The 21,503-nt window shown below is 44.1% G+C and overlaps 2 protein-coding genes and 1 pseudogene across 3 annotated transcripts in view; 2 read left to right on the forward strand and 1 right to left on the reverse strand.

The window, feature by feature from the left end:
- Arnt (aryl hydrocarbon receptor nuclear translocator) overlaps positions 1–6,646 on the forward strand; it is a 58,577-nt gene extending 51,931 nt beyond the window's left edge. For both annotated transcript variants that reach the window (NM_012780.4, NM_001389231.3), the window contains 5 exon segments: positions 84–186; positions 563–710; positions 3,119–3,278; positions 3,816–3,982; positions 4,731–6,646. In NM_012780.4, the coding sequence (NP_036912.3) occupies positions 84–186; positions 563–710; positions 3,119–3,278; positions 3,816–3,982; positions 4,731–4,820 (668 nt within the window). In that variant the 3' untranslated portion in view covers positions 4,821–6,646.
- A 2,002-nt stretch (positions 6,647–8,648) lies between these two features.
- Positions 8,649–19,618, forward strand: Ctsk (cathepsin K). The gene is made up of 8 exons (NM_031560.2): positions 8,649–8,720; positions 10,193–10,313; positions 10,767–10,889; positions 10,970–11,125; positions 13,074–13,292; positions 17,179–17,344; positions 17,536–17,641; positions 19,165–19,618. Exons 2-8 carry the CDS (start codon positions 10,194–10,196, stop codon positions 19,262–19,264), a joined length of 990 nt encoding a protein of 329 aa, NP_113748.1. The 5' UTR covers positions 8,649–8,720; position 10,193; the 3' UTR covers positions 19,265–19,618.
- Positions 11,916–12,532, reverse strand: Eef1e1-ps1 (eukaryotic translation elongation factor 1 epsilon 1, pseudogene 1; annotated as a pseudogene).
- Positions 19,619–21,503: the final 1,885 nt, after the last annotated feature.

Raw genomic sequence — 21,503 nt, forward strand, 5'->3', positions numbered from 1 at the left:
AGTACTTCATGAGTAAATAGGAATGTATTAAGGCTATGCAACAGCCCCTTGATGGCCCTCCCCCCACTCCTTTTGGTCTACAGATCAGAGTAAAGGCCTCTCCTCCAGCACTGTCCCTGCCACCCAACAGCTGTTCTCCCAGGGCAGCTCATTCCCTCCTAACCCCCGGCCGGCAGAAAATTTCAGGTGAGCCCCATGTGTGTGTGCTGCTTGACAGGGCTCTGCGGGACTCAGCTGCTGAATCCACGTGTCACTCTTCCCTTGCTTTTTCTGGTCACTTCAAAGCAGTAGAACTTACTGGACCTGGGTGAGACAAAGAAGCTGCTTTTTCCTCCTGGTTTTTTTTTTTTTTTTTTTGCACCTATTCTATTGCCTTGCTCTAGGTTCCATCTCTCTGTGTGGTCAGTGTGTGACTGTCAGTCTTCCTTGTGTTTTTAAATTTATTAGGTTTTCCTTCACTCCAAGAAATCAGGAATCTAGGGATAGAATTTGTCTTTTGAATTGTAATTTCTGAGGCCGAGTCCCCTTTTAACTCTTCACTTTTCTATTTGTTCCCTCCTAGGAATAGTGGTCTTACCCCTCCCGTAACCATTGTCCAGCCGTCATCTTCTGCAGGGCAGATATTGGCCCAGATTTCTCGTCACTCCAACCTTACCCAGGGATCAGCACCAACTTGGACCTCTAGCACTCGCCCAGGTTTCTCTGCCCAGGTAGCCCTCTCATCTGTCTGACCCTGTATGTTGTTATTTGTTTGTTGGGGTCTTTTTTTTTTTCCCTACAAGTAAATTTATCATTGTCAGATCCTTCCTTTTCAATTCCTGTTCTTCATCTTTTAATTTTCATCATTTTTGAGAGCAGCCAGATAATTAAAATGCCAGAGATAACTTTGAGGAATCTCTGAGCCTGTGGTTTTCATGACTCACCTAAGTCAGAGCTGCCCACTCACAGCAGTGTGAACAGCTTTGATCCAGGAGTGTCTGGAGTCAATTCAAACACTTTGTCTCTGTTTAGGACTATGTAATTCAGTCCTAAAGTAGGAAATTAGCAATTATATTCATTTATTTATGAAAATTTAGTATCCATTTATATAATACATAGTAAATATGCTAGACTTATTTATTACTGCATATTTCTCTTGTATAAATAAAAATTTATTAAAGTTTAAAAAGAATAAGATGTAAACCTGGCTCCAGAATTGTTCTCTTTATAGCTTTTGTGTGTGTGTAAAAATGCACAGGAAGGCCATCCATGACTTTATTAGCCAAGATGTACAGTGAGGTTGAAGACAGCTACTACCGGTGGTTTTCATGCTGCTGACATAATCAAGCATGCATGTATTGTCTTCCACAAGTTACTTTTAAAATCGTGTATTTACAACTGTCTCTAGGAATTATTTCACAAAAAATGTTAGAGGCGATAACTAATTTCTTAATCAATAAACAGTACAAGTGGGTGTGACAAAGTATATAGCCCTAATCTCAACACAGAAGAGGCTGAGGTAGGAGCATGGACCTGGGCAACATAGTGAGATAAACTGTCTGATGAAAGAAAGAATGGAAAAACACCAAAGAAACATAATGGAAAATAGCAGAAGCCATTGTCCACTGTGCCAAGCAGCAGTCTCTTCTGGTGAGGTTAATAATAAGGTTTCATTTCTAGTTTATTTTTTCCAATTTTTTTCTATTCTTTTGGAGGCAGATTTAGAATTTATATTAAAAGACCCTTTAAATATAGATTTAAGCTTAAAGTCAAAAGCAAAAGAGAAGCACTCTGAAAGACAGAGCTGAGCATGGATATGAACTCCTAAATTGTCACCAAATGCCTCTGTAACACACAGATACTACAGTAAAGAAAGAAATGGTTATGCTCTTGGGAACAGATTCTAGAAACGGGTGGAGTAGACTGAGAACACTCTACTATTGGAACCGGAGAGATGATTCCATTGGTAAAGTGCTTGTCTCTCAAGCCTGATGATCTGACTTTAATCCCCAAGATCCATTTAGGGGGAAGAGAGAACCAACCCCTCCATGTCATCCTCTAATATGCATGCTCTTGCATGCATGTGGTCACATGTGCATACATACTCATGCACACTAAAAATAAGGTAGAAACCTTTAATCCCACCACTTGGGAGGCCGACTCAGGCAGATCTCTGAGTTCGAGGCCAGTCTGGTCTATAGAATGAGTTCTAGGACAACCAGTGCTACACAGAGAAATCCTGTCTCCAAAGTCAGTGTGATGATTGTGGTGGCAGTTGTGGTGGTGATGATGATGATGATGATGATAAAAGTTAGGTGGAAAGTAATAAAGGAAGACACCCAGTGTTATTGACATCTGTGTGTACCTGCAACCATTATACACCACTGTGCACATGAACACACGTACATGAGGTCAAGACATGCTGATCTCTGTCTCCCATATGTTTATGCACATTAGCCTATACATGTATGTTGAACATGTACACACATGAAACTTATAACATGCTTTGTATTACCATAATTTTATGAGCTGATTATATAGGAATGGATTTCTTATAATGTTTTCATATATATATATAGATAGATATAGTAGTTTTGGTTTTTGTTTTTCGTTTTTGTTTTGTTTTTGTTTCTAAGACAGAGTTTCTCTGTGTAACAGAACTCTCGTTTTCTTAAACCTGTCTTTGTAATCCAGGCTGACCTCAAACTCACAAGAGGGCTGTGTGCCTCTGTCTCTGCCTCCCGAGTGCTGGGATTACAGGCGCGAGCCAGCACACCTGGCCCATGCGTAGTGTATTTATTTTGATCATCTCCTGTTCTCCTCTAGACCAGAGAGGCCTCTACTTCTTATCAACCAGTCCCTCTTCTACTTCAGTGCCTTTTTCCCGTTTCATGATCCACTTAACTTAATTAAATAATCATCACAGTTTGTAATTTTCTTTTCTTTTTTTTTTTTTACTTTTATTTTAGTTGCCTAAAAAAATTAGTTTTTGGAAGAACTAGGAGTTAATCAGAAGTATACAATAGGGGCAGGTAATGGGTTGTGTTTATAACAGTGTAGTGGCTGGTGAGTACTGGCTCCCAGGAATGCAGTACACAGTTACTATCCCCTTGCTCTGTGTCCCCCTGTGCTTTAGCAGCTGCCTACTCAGGCTACAGCCAAGACTCGTTCTTCACAATTTGGTGTGAACAACTTTCAGACTTCGTCCTCCTTCAGTGCCATGTCTCTTCCGGGTGCTCCCACTGCCTCACCCAGTACTGCTGCCTACCCTACTCTTCCTAACCGTGGATCCAACTTTCGTAAGTGCAGACAAGGAAGTTAACAGGAAAATCAAACTGCTAAAGAAGGAGGACTTGGTAGTTAGGATTGTTTCCCCTGAGTACTCTATGTCCTGACTGAATTATAAGGAAATGCATGGTCCAGGTCTATTTGAAATTAAAAATTTTTCACAGGGCCTGTTGAAATGAGTCATTAGGCAAAGTGCTTGACATACAAACCTGATAACCCGAGTTTAGCCACCAGAATCCGTGTACAGGAGAGAGCTGACTCCACCATGAGCCACAGTACACGTGCTCACATCCCCCATTCATAAAACAGTAAGAATCTTAAAAATTGTTATAAAAGACCACATATGTAAATGAACAAAGAATTCTTCAGAAATGCTATCTAGGGAATGAAACTTAATGCAAGACTGAGTTTTGATATAGTAGTGGCATTGACTAGCGGAGAGAAGAGCAGAAGGTAGCTTATAGAAATTACTGACTTACAGGTAGTTGTGTGCTGGGTTCTCCTCTCCAGTAAAACTATAAATTGACTCTGTGTATCTTTATTTCTAGCTCCTGAGACTGGACAGACAACAGGACAGTTCCAGACCCGGACAGCAGAGGGTGTGGGTGTCTGGCCACAGTGGCAAGGCCAGCAGCCCCATCACCGGTCTAGTTCCAATGAGCAACATGTTCAGCCAACATCAGCACAACCAAGTAGCCAGCCTGAGGTCTTTCAAGTGAGTGGATAAAGACTTCAGAAAGAGAGAGAAGCAGGGAAGAGAGATAGAAAGAAGCGTATGTATTGGTTACGGATGTAGGACAGAATTCACTCAGGATACATATCAGTAATTGAAGCAGTTATAAACACACCCTTTAGCCAGACAAGGTAAAGTTACCGATGTAAAGCAACATGTAAAGATTGCTGAAAAGTTTTTAACTTTTATACAGAGATTTACATCTCAAAGTAGTTATGGATTTAAATAGGAGAATACAAAAATATATGAAGTAAAACATACTAATTATAGCTCTGAGTATCTGTTTCCTTTGAAGGACCGCAAGATTGAATGCAGTCATCTTAGAGAAGCTAGTCAGAAAGACCAAAAGCAGGCAACGAAGGGTTTGGTTGATGACAAGTGCGATTAGATAGATTCCAGTCTGTGGGGGTTAGATGCATAGTGTAGGTTGGCATGCATTTTTCTTCTGTTGAAACTGTTGAGGACTAGAAAAGAGGAAAATAAAGAAACTTAGGAGGAAGAAGGAAAGGAATGGAGGAATGAGGCTGAGGTGAGGAGTGAGTTCTCAGAAGGGGAAGGTTGAGAACCCGGCATCCAGACCTGTGCAGCTCAGGAAGGGTGGTGGTGTGGGTGGTGGTGTGGGTGGTGGTGTGGGTGGTGGTGTGGGTGGTGGTGTGGGTGGTGGTGTGGGTGCTGGGAGGGAATTCATTAAGTAAGAGTATGTGATCCAAGTCTAACCTTTTCTCATTAGGAAATGCTGTCCATGCTGGGAGACCAGAGCAACACCTACAACAATGAAGAGTTTCCTGATCTAACTATGTTTCCCCCTTTTTCTGAATAGAGCTATTGGGGTGAGGATAGGGTGGGGAAATCACTGTTTTTAAAAGCAAATCTTCTGTAAACAGAATAAAAGTTCCTCTCCCTTCCCTTCCCTCACCCCTGACATGTACCCTTTTCACCCCTTGACTCTCTGAGTAACATTATAGAAGAAATTAAATGAATTTCACAGGCTTTTAGGATCCTCTGAAATTTTGAGGATAGGTGAGGTTAGAATTCTTGTCCTTATATCTTCTGACCAGAAGTTGCACAGAAATGATTTGTGCTGGAGTCAAGGGGCAGAATAGAGGAATCCGGCAGCCATGAATTGGATACTGTGGCTTGTTTGGATAGAAATTCTGAATAGAGTGGAGGAAGGGAGAAATATCCTCATAACTGAGGATCATGAAAATATGGTAGGGTATATGCTGGAGCCTTAGAAGTGAGCAGTCTCCAGAAAGAGACCAGAAAGAGCATGAACACTTGTGTTTGTGTGTGAGTGCATATGTGCGTGTGCGTGTGTGTGTGTGTGTCTGTCTGTCTGTCTGTCTGTGTGTGTGTGTGTGTGTGTGTGAGAGAGAGAGAGAGAGAGAGAGAGCGCTTTTGAGTTCCTGTTTTGTTTTCTCCCTGTTAGAGAGTATATGCAAAATTTGTCCCAGATTTTCTTTATCTTTGTTTGCTCTTCAAAGTGTCCTATGAAAAATAATTTTTCCAGGTATTTTTCTATTTAGTGTTGCAGCCAAAGAGTATTTAAATTAAGTCTTTGCTGCACTTAAATCCATACCCAGCCAAAATGGAACTGTAAGCCAACTCCGAGCCTTCCGTTGATAGGGTTAGCCTAATACAGACACATTCAGTGGTCAAGCTGGATTACTCCTGCTCTTTGGTGCTTTCAATTTATCGGGAAGATCTGCAGATATTACCAAAATAGGCTGGCTACATTAACACTGTCAGAAAACCCAGACTTGCCCATAAGAATAATGCTGCATTTTTCTGTCAGAGTCACACGTGTTCTGGAGAGGTTATTTCTGCATGGAAACTCAACTTCTTGGATTAGCTATCTCGAGTCGTCCTCACCGACGAGTGTGTAAACCAAATAGAAGCCCTCCTGCACAGTAGCCTCTCCTTTCTGTCACCAAAACAGCTTTAGGTTGTCTGAAGTCTAGAGTTCTTTAATCCTTCTCTTATCTTGAAATTGGGTTTTGCTTTAGAGCACAAACATAAGTCTGTGTTAGGTGGACTCAATCCCAACAGGGTCCTTTGATAATTACAGCCATAGAAGCAGGTTACTGCTTTCACCCATGTCCGTCCTCAGGTGAGCCTCCTACATCAGCAGCCTTTTTTTTTTTTTCTGTTAAACTGGCTCCTGTCAAAGATTAAATTAATGTGGAAAAGATCTATTCTGTGTATTGATGGGGGATGAGAAGCCCAGGTAGAGAGGCTCATGGAGAGGCTGAGGGAATGTTACTGTTTCCCTCCATTTGTCTCCAGTCCGGTGCCAGGTAATAGAGTGGACAAGGAGGCTATTTTTTTATTCTATGTGCACACATACAGTATACATATATATTTATATCACATTTTACTGAACCAAAAAGTTGGGTTTCCAATGAAATACTTGTTTTTTAATAATCAACTTGTTTTTAAATGTGATCTGAATTATAATGTACAGTTATTACAGGGCTTTTGAAGGGTGGGGAGGGAGAAGCTTCTCTGAGGGGTTTGTTCTGCTTTTCCTTCAGGGTTTTATTTTTGATTGTTTTTTCTTGTTGGCCATCTGTGCTAAGCCTTAACAGTGGCAAAAATAATGACATGTAGCAAAGATTTTAAAACAAAGTATTTTTCTTTTATAAAGTGTGTTGTGTTGTGTGATGTTGATTGCGGCTCCCTGACCCTGTTACAGACATGCACAACTAAACATTCATAAATGAGCTCCACACACAAGCACAGAGCACGGTTGAGTCTTCATTTCAGGAGTCAGAGCTCACAGGGCCCTGACCACTGAGCCTCCTGTTCTCGTTTACCCACCTGATCCTGACACATTGTGAGTAGTCAGTAGACAGCTGCTCACACTGTCTGGGAATGGGGGTTGTCTCATCTTGCAGAAGTTGCTGGGGAGCGTTCTTGGATTTGAAGCCACTGTGGGCGGGATATCCCAATGGCTTTCTTCAGGGTGTTCTCCCAGGTAAAGGAAGGGAGTGGTAAATAGTTCAGACGTGGACCTGGGCTCTCCACTGTGTGACACTGATAATTCTAGAGCTCCTGGGGTGTGCCAGGAGTCCACCTAGAAGCTGTGTCTACATCTGTGGTGATATCCTCTGTGCCCCAAGTCCTTCATTTCCTAATCCCTCACGAGGGTGTATGGAAGAAAATGGAGTTGTGGGTGTGGTTGGCCAAGCCAGACTCTGATGACCTGTCACATGCCTGGGTTTTGGGGAAGCACTTGGAGACTCTTGTGACTGGACCTCGTTCAGGATTTTAATGATCTCGATACAGTACTCATCCGACATTCCACCACCTGCGAGCTTAGCAGTAGCGTCACACGTGTATCCAGGAATGTAGATCCATCTACTGCTGTAAACAGCGAGTGCTACATTGGATCAGTTGTCTTCCTCACTGTTATGTTGGCATGGATCCTTGAGTCTCAGAATGTTAGGAAAGCCGACCACCACTGAGTTACGTTCCTCAGTCCTCTTTTAGCCTTCTGTAAATTACTTTTGTCCTCCATTTAAGCAACTAGAATCTTATTTAAAATTTATTTATTATATGTATATGAGTACACTATCACTGTCCTCAGACACCACAAGACGGCATTGGAGTCATTACAGATGGTTGTGAGCCACCATGTGGTTGGTAAGAATTGAACTCAAGACCTCTGGAAGAGCAGTCAGTGCTCTTAACCACTGAGCCATCTCTCCAGCCCTGTAGGGCATTTCTTAATGGTTGAGGAGAGAGAGAGCCCAGCTCATTGTGGGTGGTGCCATTCCTGGGCTGATGGTCCATCATTTTTATTTTAGACAGGATCTCACTAAATTGCCTAGGCTAGGTTGAACTTGTTAGTATGCTCTTGTTTAGAGATGACATCTCACTGTATGGCTCTGGCTGGCTTCAGACTCACTCTGTAAAGTGATCTGGCATTGACCACACAAGGGAACATCTATCCCGGCACCCAGTGTGTATGTTGAGAGGATAGAGGTGTGCCCACAGCTATGGTTAGCTGCCTGAGTAGCTGGCATTACTACAGTATCGCACACACTCAACTTTCTGGCCACTTTTGAGCCATTTCACCTGGACTTTGTGGGCAGCTTCTCTCTCTCCGCAGCCATAATGGGTTAGAAAAACTACTCCCTGCCTAGAAGCGGTTAATAACCAACAGTCACAAACCTTTTAAAATGTTTAAATTAGAGCCTTACGTTTCTAGCCTTTGATTCCCCCCTCCTTGTGCTCCCTTCCCCACCCCCCATCATCTCAGAAGAGGATCTGACGCAACGTTGAAAACGGTTCAGGATAAGGAGGTGGGTCATGACTAGAAGGGTTGAAAAGATGGAAACTGTCAGTAAGACGTTTTGAGGAAGGATAGAGTCATCTGGGACTGTGTTCTTTCCTGCCCTCCCCCCCAAAGTCTCAGTCTGAATAATGTGCTGTCTTACTGTTGCCCCCAAGGACAGTCAGATGAAACTGAACACTGAGCAGCGTCCACATTGGCACATGATCCTGTACACACACACTGTGCTCATGTTCCTTCCTCCCTAACTCCCACCTCCCTTTTCATCCTATCTCTGACTCCCTTTCTTATCCAGATTTTCCAGCCACTGCTGGAGTCGACTTCCGCAATCCTTACAGAATAAATCCAGCACCCTTAGTCTACCATTACAGTAGCCACACTTCTTGTCTGAAAAGAGCATAGACAACAGATTCTCAACAGCAGGTAACATTTTTAACTTCTGGGTCCTTTAGTGTCTCGTTCCTATCAGTTAACCTTATGTTAAGAAGAGAAAGGATATTGTGAGCTGGGGACAAAATTATTTAAGTTCCCTGAATAACAGCATAGCCTATAGTCCTTTTCTGGCTAAACAAAATGTGTCTGGAAATCTCCAGGAGTCTGTATGAGAACGAATATGTGGCTGTCGGTAAAAGCAAAGGAAGAGGATTCTGTAAGCCTTTCTCAAGAGCGGGCTCTTTCTGAGTTCTGTTTAAGAGTTAGCGGACTCCCGGGGAAGAAGAATAATTAACAACCGCCTCCATGCCTGTAACACTCCAGTTACTAAATGTTCTGCTGAATAGTCTCTTGCTTTGCAAAAGTCATAAAAATGTAGTCAGTGTTGCCCAAGTCATATGCTGTGGTGGTGATGGGAAATAGTTTCTAAACTTAAGAACTTGCAATTAAGCCAACACAAGAAATTAATGGAGCCAGAGCAAATGCCTGGCGAGCCGTGAGCTGTGAACTTGGTCGTTACGGAATATTGTCCTTCCATCCTCCATCTCCATAGCGCCTGAGGCTTTCCCCTGTAAAGCAGCCACGTCGCTGTTTGGAAAGAAAAAAAAACAAAAAAAAAAACAAAAAAGAAAAGCGACTTACCCGTGACATCTGGTTAAAATTAGAGCAGTTTCCTGCCTAAAGGAGAGGAGGTGGAAAGGGAAGTGGATAGGGCAAATGTAGGGACAGTGAACAAAGTATAGATAAGTACTCTCAAAATGGTCCTGTCCTCTCCTAGCAAGATCTGGGTGCAGGCAAAGCATGAAGCGCATTGTAGCTAGAACTCTGGCTCTGTAACCATCATTGTGCTTATTCTGTTCATGTGTACCCTAACGGGGACACCGGGGAAGAGAGCTGACGAGCCTTTCCCAGTGACTTCTACCCGCTGTGGTTGAGTAAAGTATGTGCAGTGTTGGTGGAGCATCCCGGAGTTACAGTGATTGAAGGCAGATGATCCAGCACCCCAACTTCTGTCTGTCACTGCTTTACGTGAGAATGGCCTGTGATTCCCTGCTTTCCACATATAGCCAAGTGTCCCTGTCTCATAGTTCAAAAGAAGGGATTCTTGGGCATAGTGGCTCACACTTTTAATCCTGGCACAGTGGGGAGCGGGGTAGAACTTTAAATTCAAAGCCATCTTGGTCAACATAATGAGCTCAAGGCCAGCTCTAAAATGAAGAAAGTGTGTGTTTATGTGTCTGTGTGTGTATGTAGTGTACTTTTAGGTTTATGAATCCCTTAGGATTGTGTGTGTGTGTGTGTGTGTGTGTGTGTACACAATTTTCTGGTAGAAAATTTATTTTTATAGCTTTTAAATAGCTAAAAGCCACTTTCCCGATAACCTGCCTGCCACCTTTGCACATCCAAAGCCAACCTGTGAATTTCTGCCAGTGGAAATCTCCCCTAATTATTCCTTTCACCAGGATGTGGGTGTTCAAGTTTTTGCTGCTACCCGTGGTGAGCTTTGCTCTATCCCCGGAGGAAACGCTGGACACGCAGTGGGAGCTGTGGAAGAAGACCCACGGGAAGCAGTACAACAGCAAGGTGCCCAGGGCCTGCAAGGGGAGCACCAGCAGGCTGGGATGCAGGATGACACTTTAGCATCAAGATTCCCTTCAGTGACACTTCAGTGCTTTACCCCAAGGGAGCAGTCCTCATCCTCTAACTGCAGCTAGCTTTAACCTCTGTGCTTCAGTTCTTCTATCTGCTTTACACATGTATTAGCTGGAGAGGAGCTGAGGAATGGGTCGATGGTCCAATACCTGGTACCATAGATTGGGCTGTGTGGTGTGTATGTGGGGATCGCTCTTTTAGGAAATGCTTCTCATAGTAATGCATTATTCTTTGGTCTCTCTAGAGCTTTACATATGGTTTTGTATTCTTTAAGTGTCTATAGTTCCCCAGTTAGATTGTAAATGTTTTCTGGTTTGTTACATGGTTTCTTCTAAAACTACCTGTATAACCACAGTCTACAAATTTATCGACTATCCTATGTAGGTGGATGAAATCTCTCGGCGTTTAATTTGGGAAAAAAACCTGAAGAAAATTTCTGTCCATAATCTTGAGGCCTCTCTTGGTGCCCATACGTATGAGCTGGCCATGAATCACCTGGGAGACATGGTGAGCTGCCTCTCAGCCCGGGCCCACCCACTGTCTTTACACTGGTCCCTGCTCATACTTGATGTCCTCCTCTGTCTCAGACCAGCGAAGAAGTGGTTCAGAAGATGACTGGACTCAGAGTGCCACCTTCGCGTTCCTTCAGTAATGACACTCTCTATACCCCAGAGTGGGAAGGCAGAGTCCCAGACTCCATCGACTATCGAAAGAAAGGCTATGTTACTCCAGTCAAAAACCAGGTGCTTTCTTGTGTGCAGGAATTGGGGGCAGGAATTGACCTGAACTGTGGTATATCTCATGCTACAAGAATATAGCACATTCTATAATGAATTAATTTATCGGTATTAATTCACTACCTATTTTGTATATTTATGGTTTTTTTCTACTTTAACATTTTTACACTAAGCTGTGGGCTAAAGATTTAAGATCTAAGGTGCTTCCCTGATCCTCAAGAAATTCTCATTCTTTTTTTTTTTTTTTGATTTTGATTTTTTTTGGGGGGGGTTCTTTTTTTCGGAGCTGGGGACCGAATCCAGGGCCTTGCGCTTCCTAGGCAAGCGCTCTACCACTGAGCTAAATCCCCAACCCCTTTTTTTGATTTTTAAAACCACATTTACTAGCTCACATAAATATTTTGAGAACAAATATATCTATCTTCCCTTTCTGATTCCTCAACATAATTTGTCATAGGTTTTAGTAAATAAACTACAATAAATATCTAAGAGAAAAATGAATTTTAAAAACATGAAAAAATGAACAGCCAGATATGACACCAACAGCAATGTTTTTTTAAAGTTGAGCCATTGATTTGCAACTGTTATTAAAATCAACTTTGCTCATAAAAAGCAAGATTTGTAATTCGATCGTGATTTGTTTGGATAACAGCTGAACTTTTACATTAAACATTACAAAGCCTCAACTAAGGGACAAGTAAAACACTCAGACTTGAGCTTGCACTTTCACAAGGGACAATGACGTCATATCAGTTCACATTAGTACCATGGTCCAGAACACTTTCCACTTCACTTCTATTTTGCCACTGCCCAGCGGGGCTCCTAGTGGGAGTTGGCATAGAGTCTGTTCTTGATGAAGACAACACTAGACAGATGCTGCCTGATGTCTGGGTAATGTTGAATGTGGCAAAACCAGCGAGACACATTAAGATATTTCTCCTTTTCTTGAACTGTCATCAACTATAAAGCGGTGGAACCCGTAGTACAGGAGGATGTCCGCCAGGGTAGTGTTATGTCCTGCAAGGTAGATTTTGTCTTCCAGATAGGAGTTGAGATCCTTCAGCAGAGTCTGGTGTCTTCTTTGTGGTGTGTCCATCTACTCGAGTGATCCTGAACTCTAACCACTGCTGAACTAGTGCCTTTTCTTCTGCAGTGCTCCCCAGCAAGTGCTCCCTGTTGGCTTGCTTGACCAGATGGGTTGCAATGGTGCTCAATCTCATTAGACTGGGGCCATTGTTTGACTGTAGGACTGGAACCTGTCATTCGCCCTGAGTGCTGTACTTATTCCCCGGCTTCAGTCCCAGACTCTTCTCTAGAAGCCTCAGCTCCAAGGCGGCCGCCATCTTCTGGCCCAGCTCCTGGGGGGGAGAAATTCTCATTCTTAAGAAGTAGAATCTCAGAAAGAGAAAGGTCTGCAATCCAGGAGAGCAAACGCTAATGGTAGCCGCACTTTCTGAGAGATTGCTGTGCGTAAGTCGCGTCTGCAGTTCTCATGTGAATGGAGTCTCTCGGGGCACACAGGAATCTCATTAACTTTAGTATCACTCACTTTCTTGTTCTTTTGAGGCAAGGTCTCTTGCCCAGGTTGGCCTCCAACTTAGTTTATGACTGAGTTTTTGGTCTCCGTTCTGTTGCCTCCACCACTTAAGTGATGGAGTTACATGTATGTACCACCAAGTCCAACTTACTCTCATTTTAAAGGTGAGGAGACTGAGGCCAAGTCAGGGTTAGAGTTTAGAAGGACTGTCTCCAGAGCTGTACTGTAAAGTCCCCACTATACGTCAGTTAAAGGAGTCAGTGGTCACAATTTTCATCAGCAGGGACAGTAACTGGGCTTTACAACAAAGAGCACTTGTGCCTGACATCATAAAGTGCATGAAGTCTTATCAGGGTAACAGAAAGACACACCCTCTGTGAAGGATGATGACTGACAGTTCCTCTGTATGTTTCTCAGGGCCAGTGTGGTTCCTGTTGGGCTTTCAGCTCTGCGGGTGCCCTGGAGGGCCAACTCAAGAAGAAAACTGGCAAACTCTTAGCTCTGAGTCCCCAGAATCTTGTGGACTGTGTGTCTGAGAACTATGGCTGTGGAGGCGGCTATATGACCACTGCCTTCCAATATGTGCAGCAGAATGGAGGCATTGACTCTGAAGACGCTTACCCGTATGTGGGGCAGGTGAGACCACCGCAGTGTGCAGCCCTATGCTGCGTCTTCCCCTGACATGGTTCTGTTTTCTCTTACTGTATCCTGCCCCCCCTTTTCCTTTTAATTTGAGACAGTATCTTACTATGTATCCCAAGCTAATCAGCTAGGTATCCTAGGCTGCCCCCCTTTTTTGAGAGAAGGTCTCAGGTAGCCCATATTGTCCTTGAACTCACTATGTAGCTGAAAACAACCCTGAATTTATCTTACCTCAACTTCCAAGTGCTGGGGTCACAGGCCTGGGTTCCAGACATGGCTGTCCTGCTTTCTTTTTTTTTTTTTTTTTTTCTGTCCTGCTTTCTTCTTTTTTTTTTTTCCTGTCCTGCTTTCTTAATAGAATTATTTGCTGTAGAAAGCCAAAATTCTCATCATCTTGGAAGACTTTGAGCCACCTCTTCAGCCCTGTGATGAAGAATTCCTGGTGATATGAACCTTTGAGAGAGGAGCTGCACGTTTCAGTGGTGAAAATGCAGTGTGAAAGTGTGCACTCAGTCAGTGGTGAGAATGTAGTGTGAAAGTATGCACTCAGTCAGTGGTGAGAATGCAGTGTGAAAGTGTACACTCAGTGTGTTTTCCTAAAAGGGCAGCTGCTCGCTAATACTTAAGGAGATGTCACACGTACTGCCATACGTACCCAAACTAAGATTTCATAAAGTTTGTTAGTGTGTAACTGTATGAATGGTGTACGTGTGTGTCCAGGTGGGCTGTACCATAGCATGCGTGTGAAGTAGAGAAAACTCTGTGGACTCTCTCCTTTAGGTCCTGAGGACCAAACTCTAGTCATCAGGCTCATTTAGCTAAAGTCTTACCAGCTAAGCCACCTTGCCAGTACCCCCAACAGGATGCCCAGGTCTGCTTATCTGCGCAGCCTTTCTTCCCATGCCCCCGTGTGAGATGGAATCCAGGGGACATTACTTTGCAACATAGTCACCTGGGTGTGGAAGCGTGTGTATCTTTACATTCACTATGTAATGCCAAACTGTTGCCAGAAACTACTCCTGCCTGCCGTCTGTAAGAAATCCCCTGACACACAGTCACATCTTCATCAGTATTTCCCTGGTCATCTGTACTTCTTCTAAACTGATAATGAGGCCCAGTGTGGATGCCGGGAATTCCAGCACATGGGAGGTAGAGGTGGGAGGATTAGGAGTTCACAGTCACCCTAAGCTACCTGGGGAATCTGAATGTAGCCTCTCTGAACAGAGAATGGGATAAAACACCAAAACCCAAAATAGAAAATACAGACCCTCTAAGTAAAGTCTAATCTGCTCCCTGTTGATTTACTGACATTATTAAATATATTTCCCACTCAACAATTTAAGGATAGATTTGAGAAAAGTAATACCAAATTCACTTAACAAATGACAGCTTACGTCTTTTTAGAAGATTTTTTTATGTATATAAGGGTTTTGCCTGGCATGTATATATTATGTGTTTCCCTGGCGCCCCCAGAGGTTAGAAGGACATTCGATCCCCTGGAACTGTTGTCACAGATACCGTGTGGTGCTGGGAACCAAACCTGGGTTCTCAGCAAGAAATGGTACTTGTCAGGGCTGCCCTTCTAGCTCAGCTCACATGATTTATCCAACACTACACTGTTTGCTGAAAAATAGTTTCTATGTCCTGGTATGCGTGTGTGTGTGTGTGTGTGTGTGTGTGTGTGTGTGTGTGTGTGTGCGCCCATGATATTATTGTCCAGATTGGCCTGGACTCACAGAGATCCAGCTGCTCTCCCTTCTAAGTGGTGGGGTCAAAGTCCGCAACATGCCAGGCCCTGATTTTCTTTTAAGTCCATTCCTTTATTTCATTTGTGCCTTTCTCTCCCCAACCCCCCTTCTCTTTTGAGACCATGCAATGCCAAGGCTTACAGACTGCACTCCTCTTGTATCACGCTGAGATTGCAGCGATGTACCACTCTGTCTGGTTGATCTGAGCAGTCTAATACCAGAGTCATGGGGCAGAAAATGGACTTTGAGAAATTAAGGCAGTAAATCACTGTAACCTTAGACCGTCCCATCCACTGCTGGCAGCACTGTTGGTATTTAGAAATGTGTTCTTTTAGATACAACCATAGGGTGTTTGAGGTCCTGTGCAGGAGAATACATTTCCAGCAAGAGCTGCCACCTTGATGAGATCCCATACTTTGAGACTGCAAAGCACGCGTGCCTTGGAGTCACAACTAAACTACTTAGCGGTCAGTTTCCTCATGTCACGTCATGTGCTCATCCTGTCTCTGAGCCAGCCGAGACTCTGCCTCAGTCTAGCACCCCTGAGTTATGTACAGAGAGCCAGGGCGTCTCCTGAGCGGGGTTTGGTGTTGGCAAACTCTCCCTCAGGGCAGATCGTACCGTCCTGCCCACTGAAGCTTACACGCGCTACAGGCAGGAGATAATTTGTGTGTGTGTGTGTTTTTTTTTTTTTTTTTGGTTCTTTTTTTCGGAGCTGGGGACCGAACCCAGGGCCTTGCGCTTCCTAGGTAAGCGCTCTACCACTGAGCTAAATCCCCAGCCCCTAATTTGTGTTTTTTAAAAAAACAAAAAACCTCTTATTTTAAATATCTTTAGGGGCTGGAGAGATGGCTCAGTGGTTAAGAACACTGACTGCTCTTCCAGAGGTCCTGAGTTCAATTCCCAGCAACCACATGGTGGCTCACAACCATCTGTAATGGGATCTGATGCCCTCTTCTGGTGTGTCTGAAGATAGCTACACTATATTCATACATAAAATAAATAAATCTTTTTTCTTTTTTTTTTTTTTTTTTTTCGGAGCTGGGGACTGAACCCAGGGCCTTGCACTTGCTAGGCAAGCGCTCTACCACTGAGCTAAATCCCCAACCCCAAATAAATAAATCTTAAAACAGCTATCAGGTCAGGGTTGGGGATTTAGCTCAGTGGTAGAGCGCTTGCCTACCAAGCACAAGGCCCTGGGTTCGGTCCCCAGCTCTGAAAAAAGAAAAGAAAAGAAAAAAAAAAAAAACCAACTATCTTTCCCTGTCCCACATTAGTGAAAATAGTCTCTCAGGATGGGAGAAGTGGGGTGCGTGTGTAATCCCAGCAGACAGAGGCAGAGGCAGGAAGGCCAGGCATTCAGTGTCATCAATGTATAGCTATGTAGTGGGTTCAGGGCCAGCCTAGACTACATGACATACTGTCTCAGAAAGAAAGAAAAGATGACAATAACAAGGAATTGGAGAGATGGCTCAGTGGTTAAGGGTACTTGCTTTCTCTTCCAGGCAACGTTAATCTACTCCCAGTACCACACGAGGCAGTTGACAACCACCTGTAATTCTAGCTCCCAGGACCCAGTGCTTTTTTCTAGCCTTCAAGAGAATGTGTACACACACAGGTACATATACACACATTGGTGCACACACACACCCATACACAGACAGACAAAATACACAAACAAATACATATGTACAAAGAAACAAAGAGTATTGTCTTCTTCTGGAGTTGGTTTTTGTGAATTCTAAAAAACAGGAGGGTTGGGGATTTAACTCAGTGGTAGAGCACGTAAGGCCCTGGGTTCGGTCCCCAGCTCCGGAAAAAAAAAAATAAGAAAACAGGAAACCACTTGAGGGTTTTTTTGTTTGTTTGTTTGTTTTACACTTTTTTTTTGTTTTTAAGACAGGATTGTACTCTGCAGCTCAGGCTGGCCTTGACCTCATGGCAATCCTCCTGCCTCAGCCTCTTGATTGCTGGGATTACAGGTGTACATCCTGGTACCTAGCTTCTTTTCATAGTGTTCTAAGATGCTAAGACCCAAAGACCAGTTGGTTGCCTCTAACATTGGTTGGATTTTTTACGAACCCATTGCCAGTTGACTCTCTCTGACTCCACCTTTGGTTCTTGTTTTCCAGGATGAAAGTTGTATGTATAACGCCACGGCAAAGGCAGCTAAGTGCAGAGGGTACAGAGAGATCCCTGTGGGGAACGAGAAAGCCCTGAAGAGAGCAGTGGCTCGGGTAGGACCCGTCTCTGTGTCCATCGATGCAAGCTTGACATCTTTCCAATTTTACAGCAGAGGTGAGAGCCCCCACTTCTCAGGTGTGGGTGTGACCCCGAGACGATCGAGTGCTTCGTTTTCAGTCAGACTCCATCTGCTAAGTCTGGCAGCCGCTGCAGTGCAGGGTGTCTCAGCTGTAAATCCTGAGACGGGGGTCACATGGGGGCCCTCCCACCCTGCAGAGAACCTCATCCACAGTTTTGCTTTGTAGGTGTGTACTATGACGAAAACTGCGACCGTGATAATGTGAACCATGCCGTGTTGGTGGTGGGCTATGGCACCCAGAAGGGAAATAAGTACTGGATAATTAAAAACAGGTAACAGCAAGGCACTGCTTTTGCCGTTTAACCACAGCTGTAGCAGCAAACTTCACCTCCAGCTTCCCAGGATTCCTTCCAGGCTCATATTATGGAGCTAACATGTGTCAGGGAGACAGTAGTGCTCAAAGCACTTGCTGGACAGCCGCTTCTTGGTCAAGATGCTTAGCAGCACACAAGCAAATGGGCAGATGCTTCTGTCAGCTGCTCGCAGCCCCATCAGACTTAGTTGACATAAAGACCAGTTCATTCCTGACGGTCTCATTTGACCCGATGTTTTTGTTTGTTTGATTGGTTTTGAGTTTTTGAGACAGGCTCTCCTGTAGCTTAGGCGTCTCTCCTGTAGCTTAGGCTAGCCTTGAGCTCCATGTGGCCCTGAACTCTTCAACCTTGTCTTACTTCGTCTCTCCAGATCTGTCTCCCGCTTCTGTCTGTCACAAACCCTGGTTTTGAGTCACATTGTCATACCACATGGCACTTCCCATCTGTCTTCCTTGTCACCCCCTTCCACCATCCCAGCACTCCCACGGGCCCAAAGGCTGCTCGTCCCTCAGGCTCAGCCTCACACACCCCTTACATCCTGCTTTTCTTTTCTTCATCTCTCCTCCCTCCTCTCTCCTTCTTCCTTCTCCCTCTGCTTCTGTCTCCTGGGTAGTGCTGGGGTTAAAGCATGTGCTACCAACCCTGGCCTCCCTCCCACCCTGGTCTCCCTTTGTAGCTGTGGCTGTCCTGGAACTCTCTATGTAGGCCCAGCTGGCCTCAAACGCAGAGACATCTGCCTCTGCCTGTCATCTTTGTCAGAAGCAATCTCTAGTATCTTTAAGACCTGTCTCCATTTCTTCTGTTGCTGTGATAAAATATTCTGACAAAATAACTGAGGAAGAGAAGGCTTCCTCTAACAGTTCCAGGGTACTGCCCACAGTGGTAAGGAGAGCCGGGCAGCCAGAGCCTGTAGCCACTGTGGCGTCCCATCTGTAATCAGGAGCAGAGTAGTGAATACAAGGAGTGCGTGCTAATGTTCTCTCGGTTTCTCCATTTATACAGTGCAGGATCTGTTCAGGGAATACTTCTCCCATATCAGTTAACAATCGAGATAATTCCCAGAGGCCCATCTCCAACCCATGCTACATTCTGTTAAGTTGACAATTAACACTGACTGTTACAAAACCAACCTGGATGGCATGCCTTCTTTCCACATCCTGACTTTATTTTTACTTTTGCTCATTTTTTGAGACAGGGTTTCTCAGTGTAGTTCTGACTATCCTGGAACTTGATGTGTAGACCAGGTTGGCCTTAAAGTCACAGAGATCCACCTGCCTCTGCCTCCACCTTCAGAGTGCTGTGATTAAAGGCTTGTGTCACCACTACCTGGTTTGACTGTAAACCCCTTAAAATAAAGCCACCTTAATACACACACACACACACACACACACACACACACACACACACACACCAGCAAAATATAGCATTTTAAGGACTATATAAAAATTAAGATACTTTATTTTTCTTGATTGATTCTACAGCTGGGGAGAAAGCTGGGGAAACAAAGGCTATGTTCTCTTGGCTCGGAATAAGAACAATGCCTGTGGCATTACCAACCTGGCCAGCTTCCCCAAGATGTGATTCAAGCCAGCCAGCCCATCTGTTCTCACATTCCTTCCTCAACAGTGCAAGCGAACGGTGGCTTTGGAGTGACACCTCTGCTTCCCTTCTCTCCACCCAAGGCCCTTTTCTTTGTGGACACAACTGGGCATTTTCTGAGAGTTGTGGCCTCTGTGCTGATAGACGCTGGAGTCCTCCAGCAGGCTGGAGGACTAAGGTGACCTTCCCAAGCCCCTGTCTTCTATATACACCAGTGCAGATTTCAGTCTTCCACTGAGATGCACAAATCTATTCATGATTCTTTGACAAACTTACATGATGTAAAAAATGTTTCCTTCTTTGCATTTGAAATAAAGTATCTCGTTTACAATTTGATGACGAACACTGCATTCAAACTATGTTGGTTATGGTGCTAGCCAGCGTCTATTAAGTACTTGTGTCATGAGAACGGTAAATTTCTGGGACCAGCTGGACCTCAGAAGGCCTCGGTGTTTAAAACTGCCTGGGATGCTGGACACAGTAGTCCATGCCTATGGTCCTAGCACTTGGGAGGCAGAGGCAGAGGCAGAAGGATCACAGCAGTAAGTGACACGGGTACCTAAGCCTCTGAATCTAGGTTTCCTGAGGTGGGTTTGTTTTATTTTTATTTTTATTTTATTTTTCAGACAAAGTCTCAAACAGATAATGTTGTTTTCTAAGCTTACTGCGTACTTGAGCCTAACCACAAACTGAGCTCCTGGTCAAAGCTTTTGTTTTTTTCTCCAAGAAAAACAACCAGTCCCATGTGTAGTGTTTGCTGGCTTTAAACTCAAGATCCTTCTGTCTTTGCTTCACAGACTGGGATTGTAGGGTCTCTTGTGCACCACCGAGCCAGGCTACAGATGCAGCAGTCATCATTCTTAGACTCCATGGCTGCTCTGGCAGTGGGCCACAGCCTTTCTGAGGCTGTGACCCTTTAATGCAGTCCCTCATCTTGTGGTGACCCCCCAACCATAAAGTTATTGCTTCTTCATAACTGTAATTTTGCTCCTTGTATGAATCATAACGTAAATATCTGTGTTTTCCAATGCTCTTAGGTGACCCTGGTGAAAGGGTCCTTTGACACCCCCCCATCCACACCAAAGGTTGTGACCCACAGGTTGAGAACCACTGTGCTAGAGGATACATTAGCATTAGCACCACCCATTTTCCTACTAGTTCTGTTATCCCATGAGGAAGAGTTAGCCGTTGCTGAATATTCACTGTCATGTACTCCTGTTTAAACATTTTAAAATTTAATATAAATGTTTTACCTGCATGCAAGTCTGTGTACCATGTGCATGCCTGCTGCCACACTGGACAGAGGAGCATGTGTCAGATCCCCTGGGACTGGAGTGTGGATCCTAGGAGTCAAACTTGAGGCCTTTGGAAGAGCAGCCAGTGCTCTCAACCTCTGGGTCCCCTCTCCAGCAGCCCCTGTCATACACTCTTATTTCATTCTTTGTAAACCCCAGCACCACCTTTTTTGTCCCATAAATGGACATGCCAGGTACAAAGGGGATTGCATAAACCTTTAATCTATGACCTCTGTGAATTTGAAGCCAGCCTGGTATCTACAGTGAGTTACAAGATAGCTGGGTTACATACCCACCCGGAAATATGTGGAGATAGAGTAAGTTAGATTTAAGCCTAAAAGGATGAAAAGAATTAGTTCTAACTTCAAGAATGTCGTGGGCCTGCAGGTTTAACTGCTTGAAAGGCTGAAGCAGGAGTTCAAAGCAAGACTAGACCCCATAGTAAGACTCTACTCAAAAAACCAAAAACTTGGGGTTGGGGATTTAGCTCAGTGGTAGAGCGCTTGCCTAGGAAGCGCAAGGCCCTGGGTTCGGTCCCAAGCTCCGAAAAAAAAAGGAACAAACAAAAAAAACCCCCAAAACAAAACAAAAAAAAAAAAAACCAAAAACTTTAGAGCATAAATAATACTGCAGTGCTAACGTAGTGTGTGGTGCACACATCTGTAATCTCAGCTCGCAGGAGGCAGAGGCAAGTGGGTCTCTGTAGCTTCAAAGCCAGCCTAGTTTATGCAAGAGTTCCAGGGAACTCAGGCCTTTGTAGAGAGAGATGGTCTTGAAGAAAAAGTTTGAACATTTGAAAACAGGAATTCAGTAGAACATTAATAAATACCGATGGGAAGAACCACTGACAGCAAGGATGGTATTCTTCTCATACCAACAGAAGTAAGCCACTAATGTACTAGGTTTTAGATGGAGACTTAGGACCG

This window comes from Rattus norvegicus, chromosome 2, assembly GCF_021556685.1.
Source record: "Rattus norvegicus strain SHRSP/BbbUtx chromosome 2, alternate assembly SHRSP_T2T, whole genome shotgun sequence".
In the NCBI taxonomy this organism is placed as follows: Eukaryota; Metazoa; Chordata; class Mammalia; order Rodentia; family Muridae; genus Rattus; species Rattus norvegicus.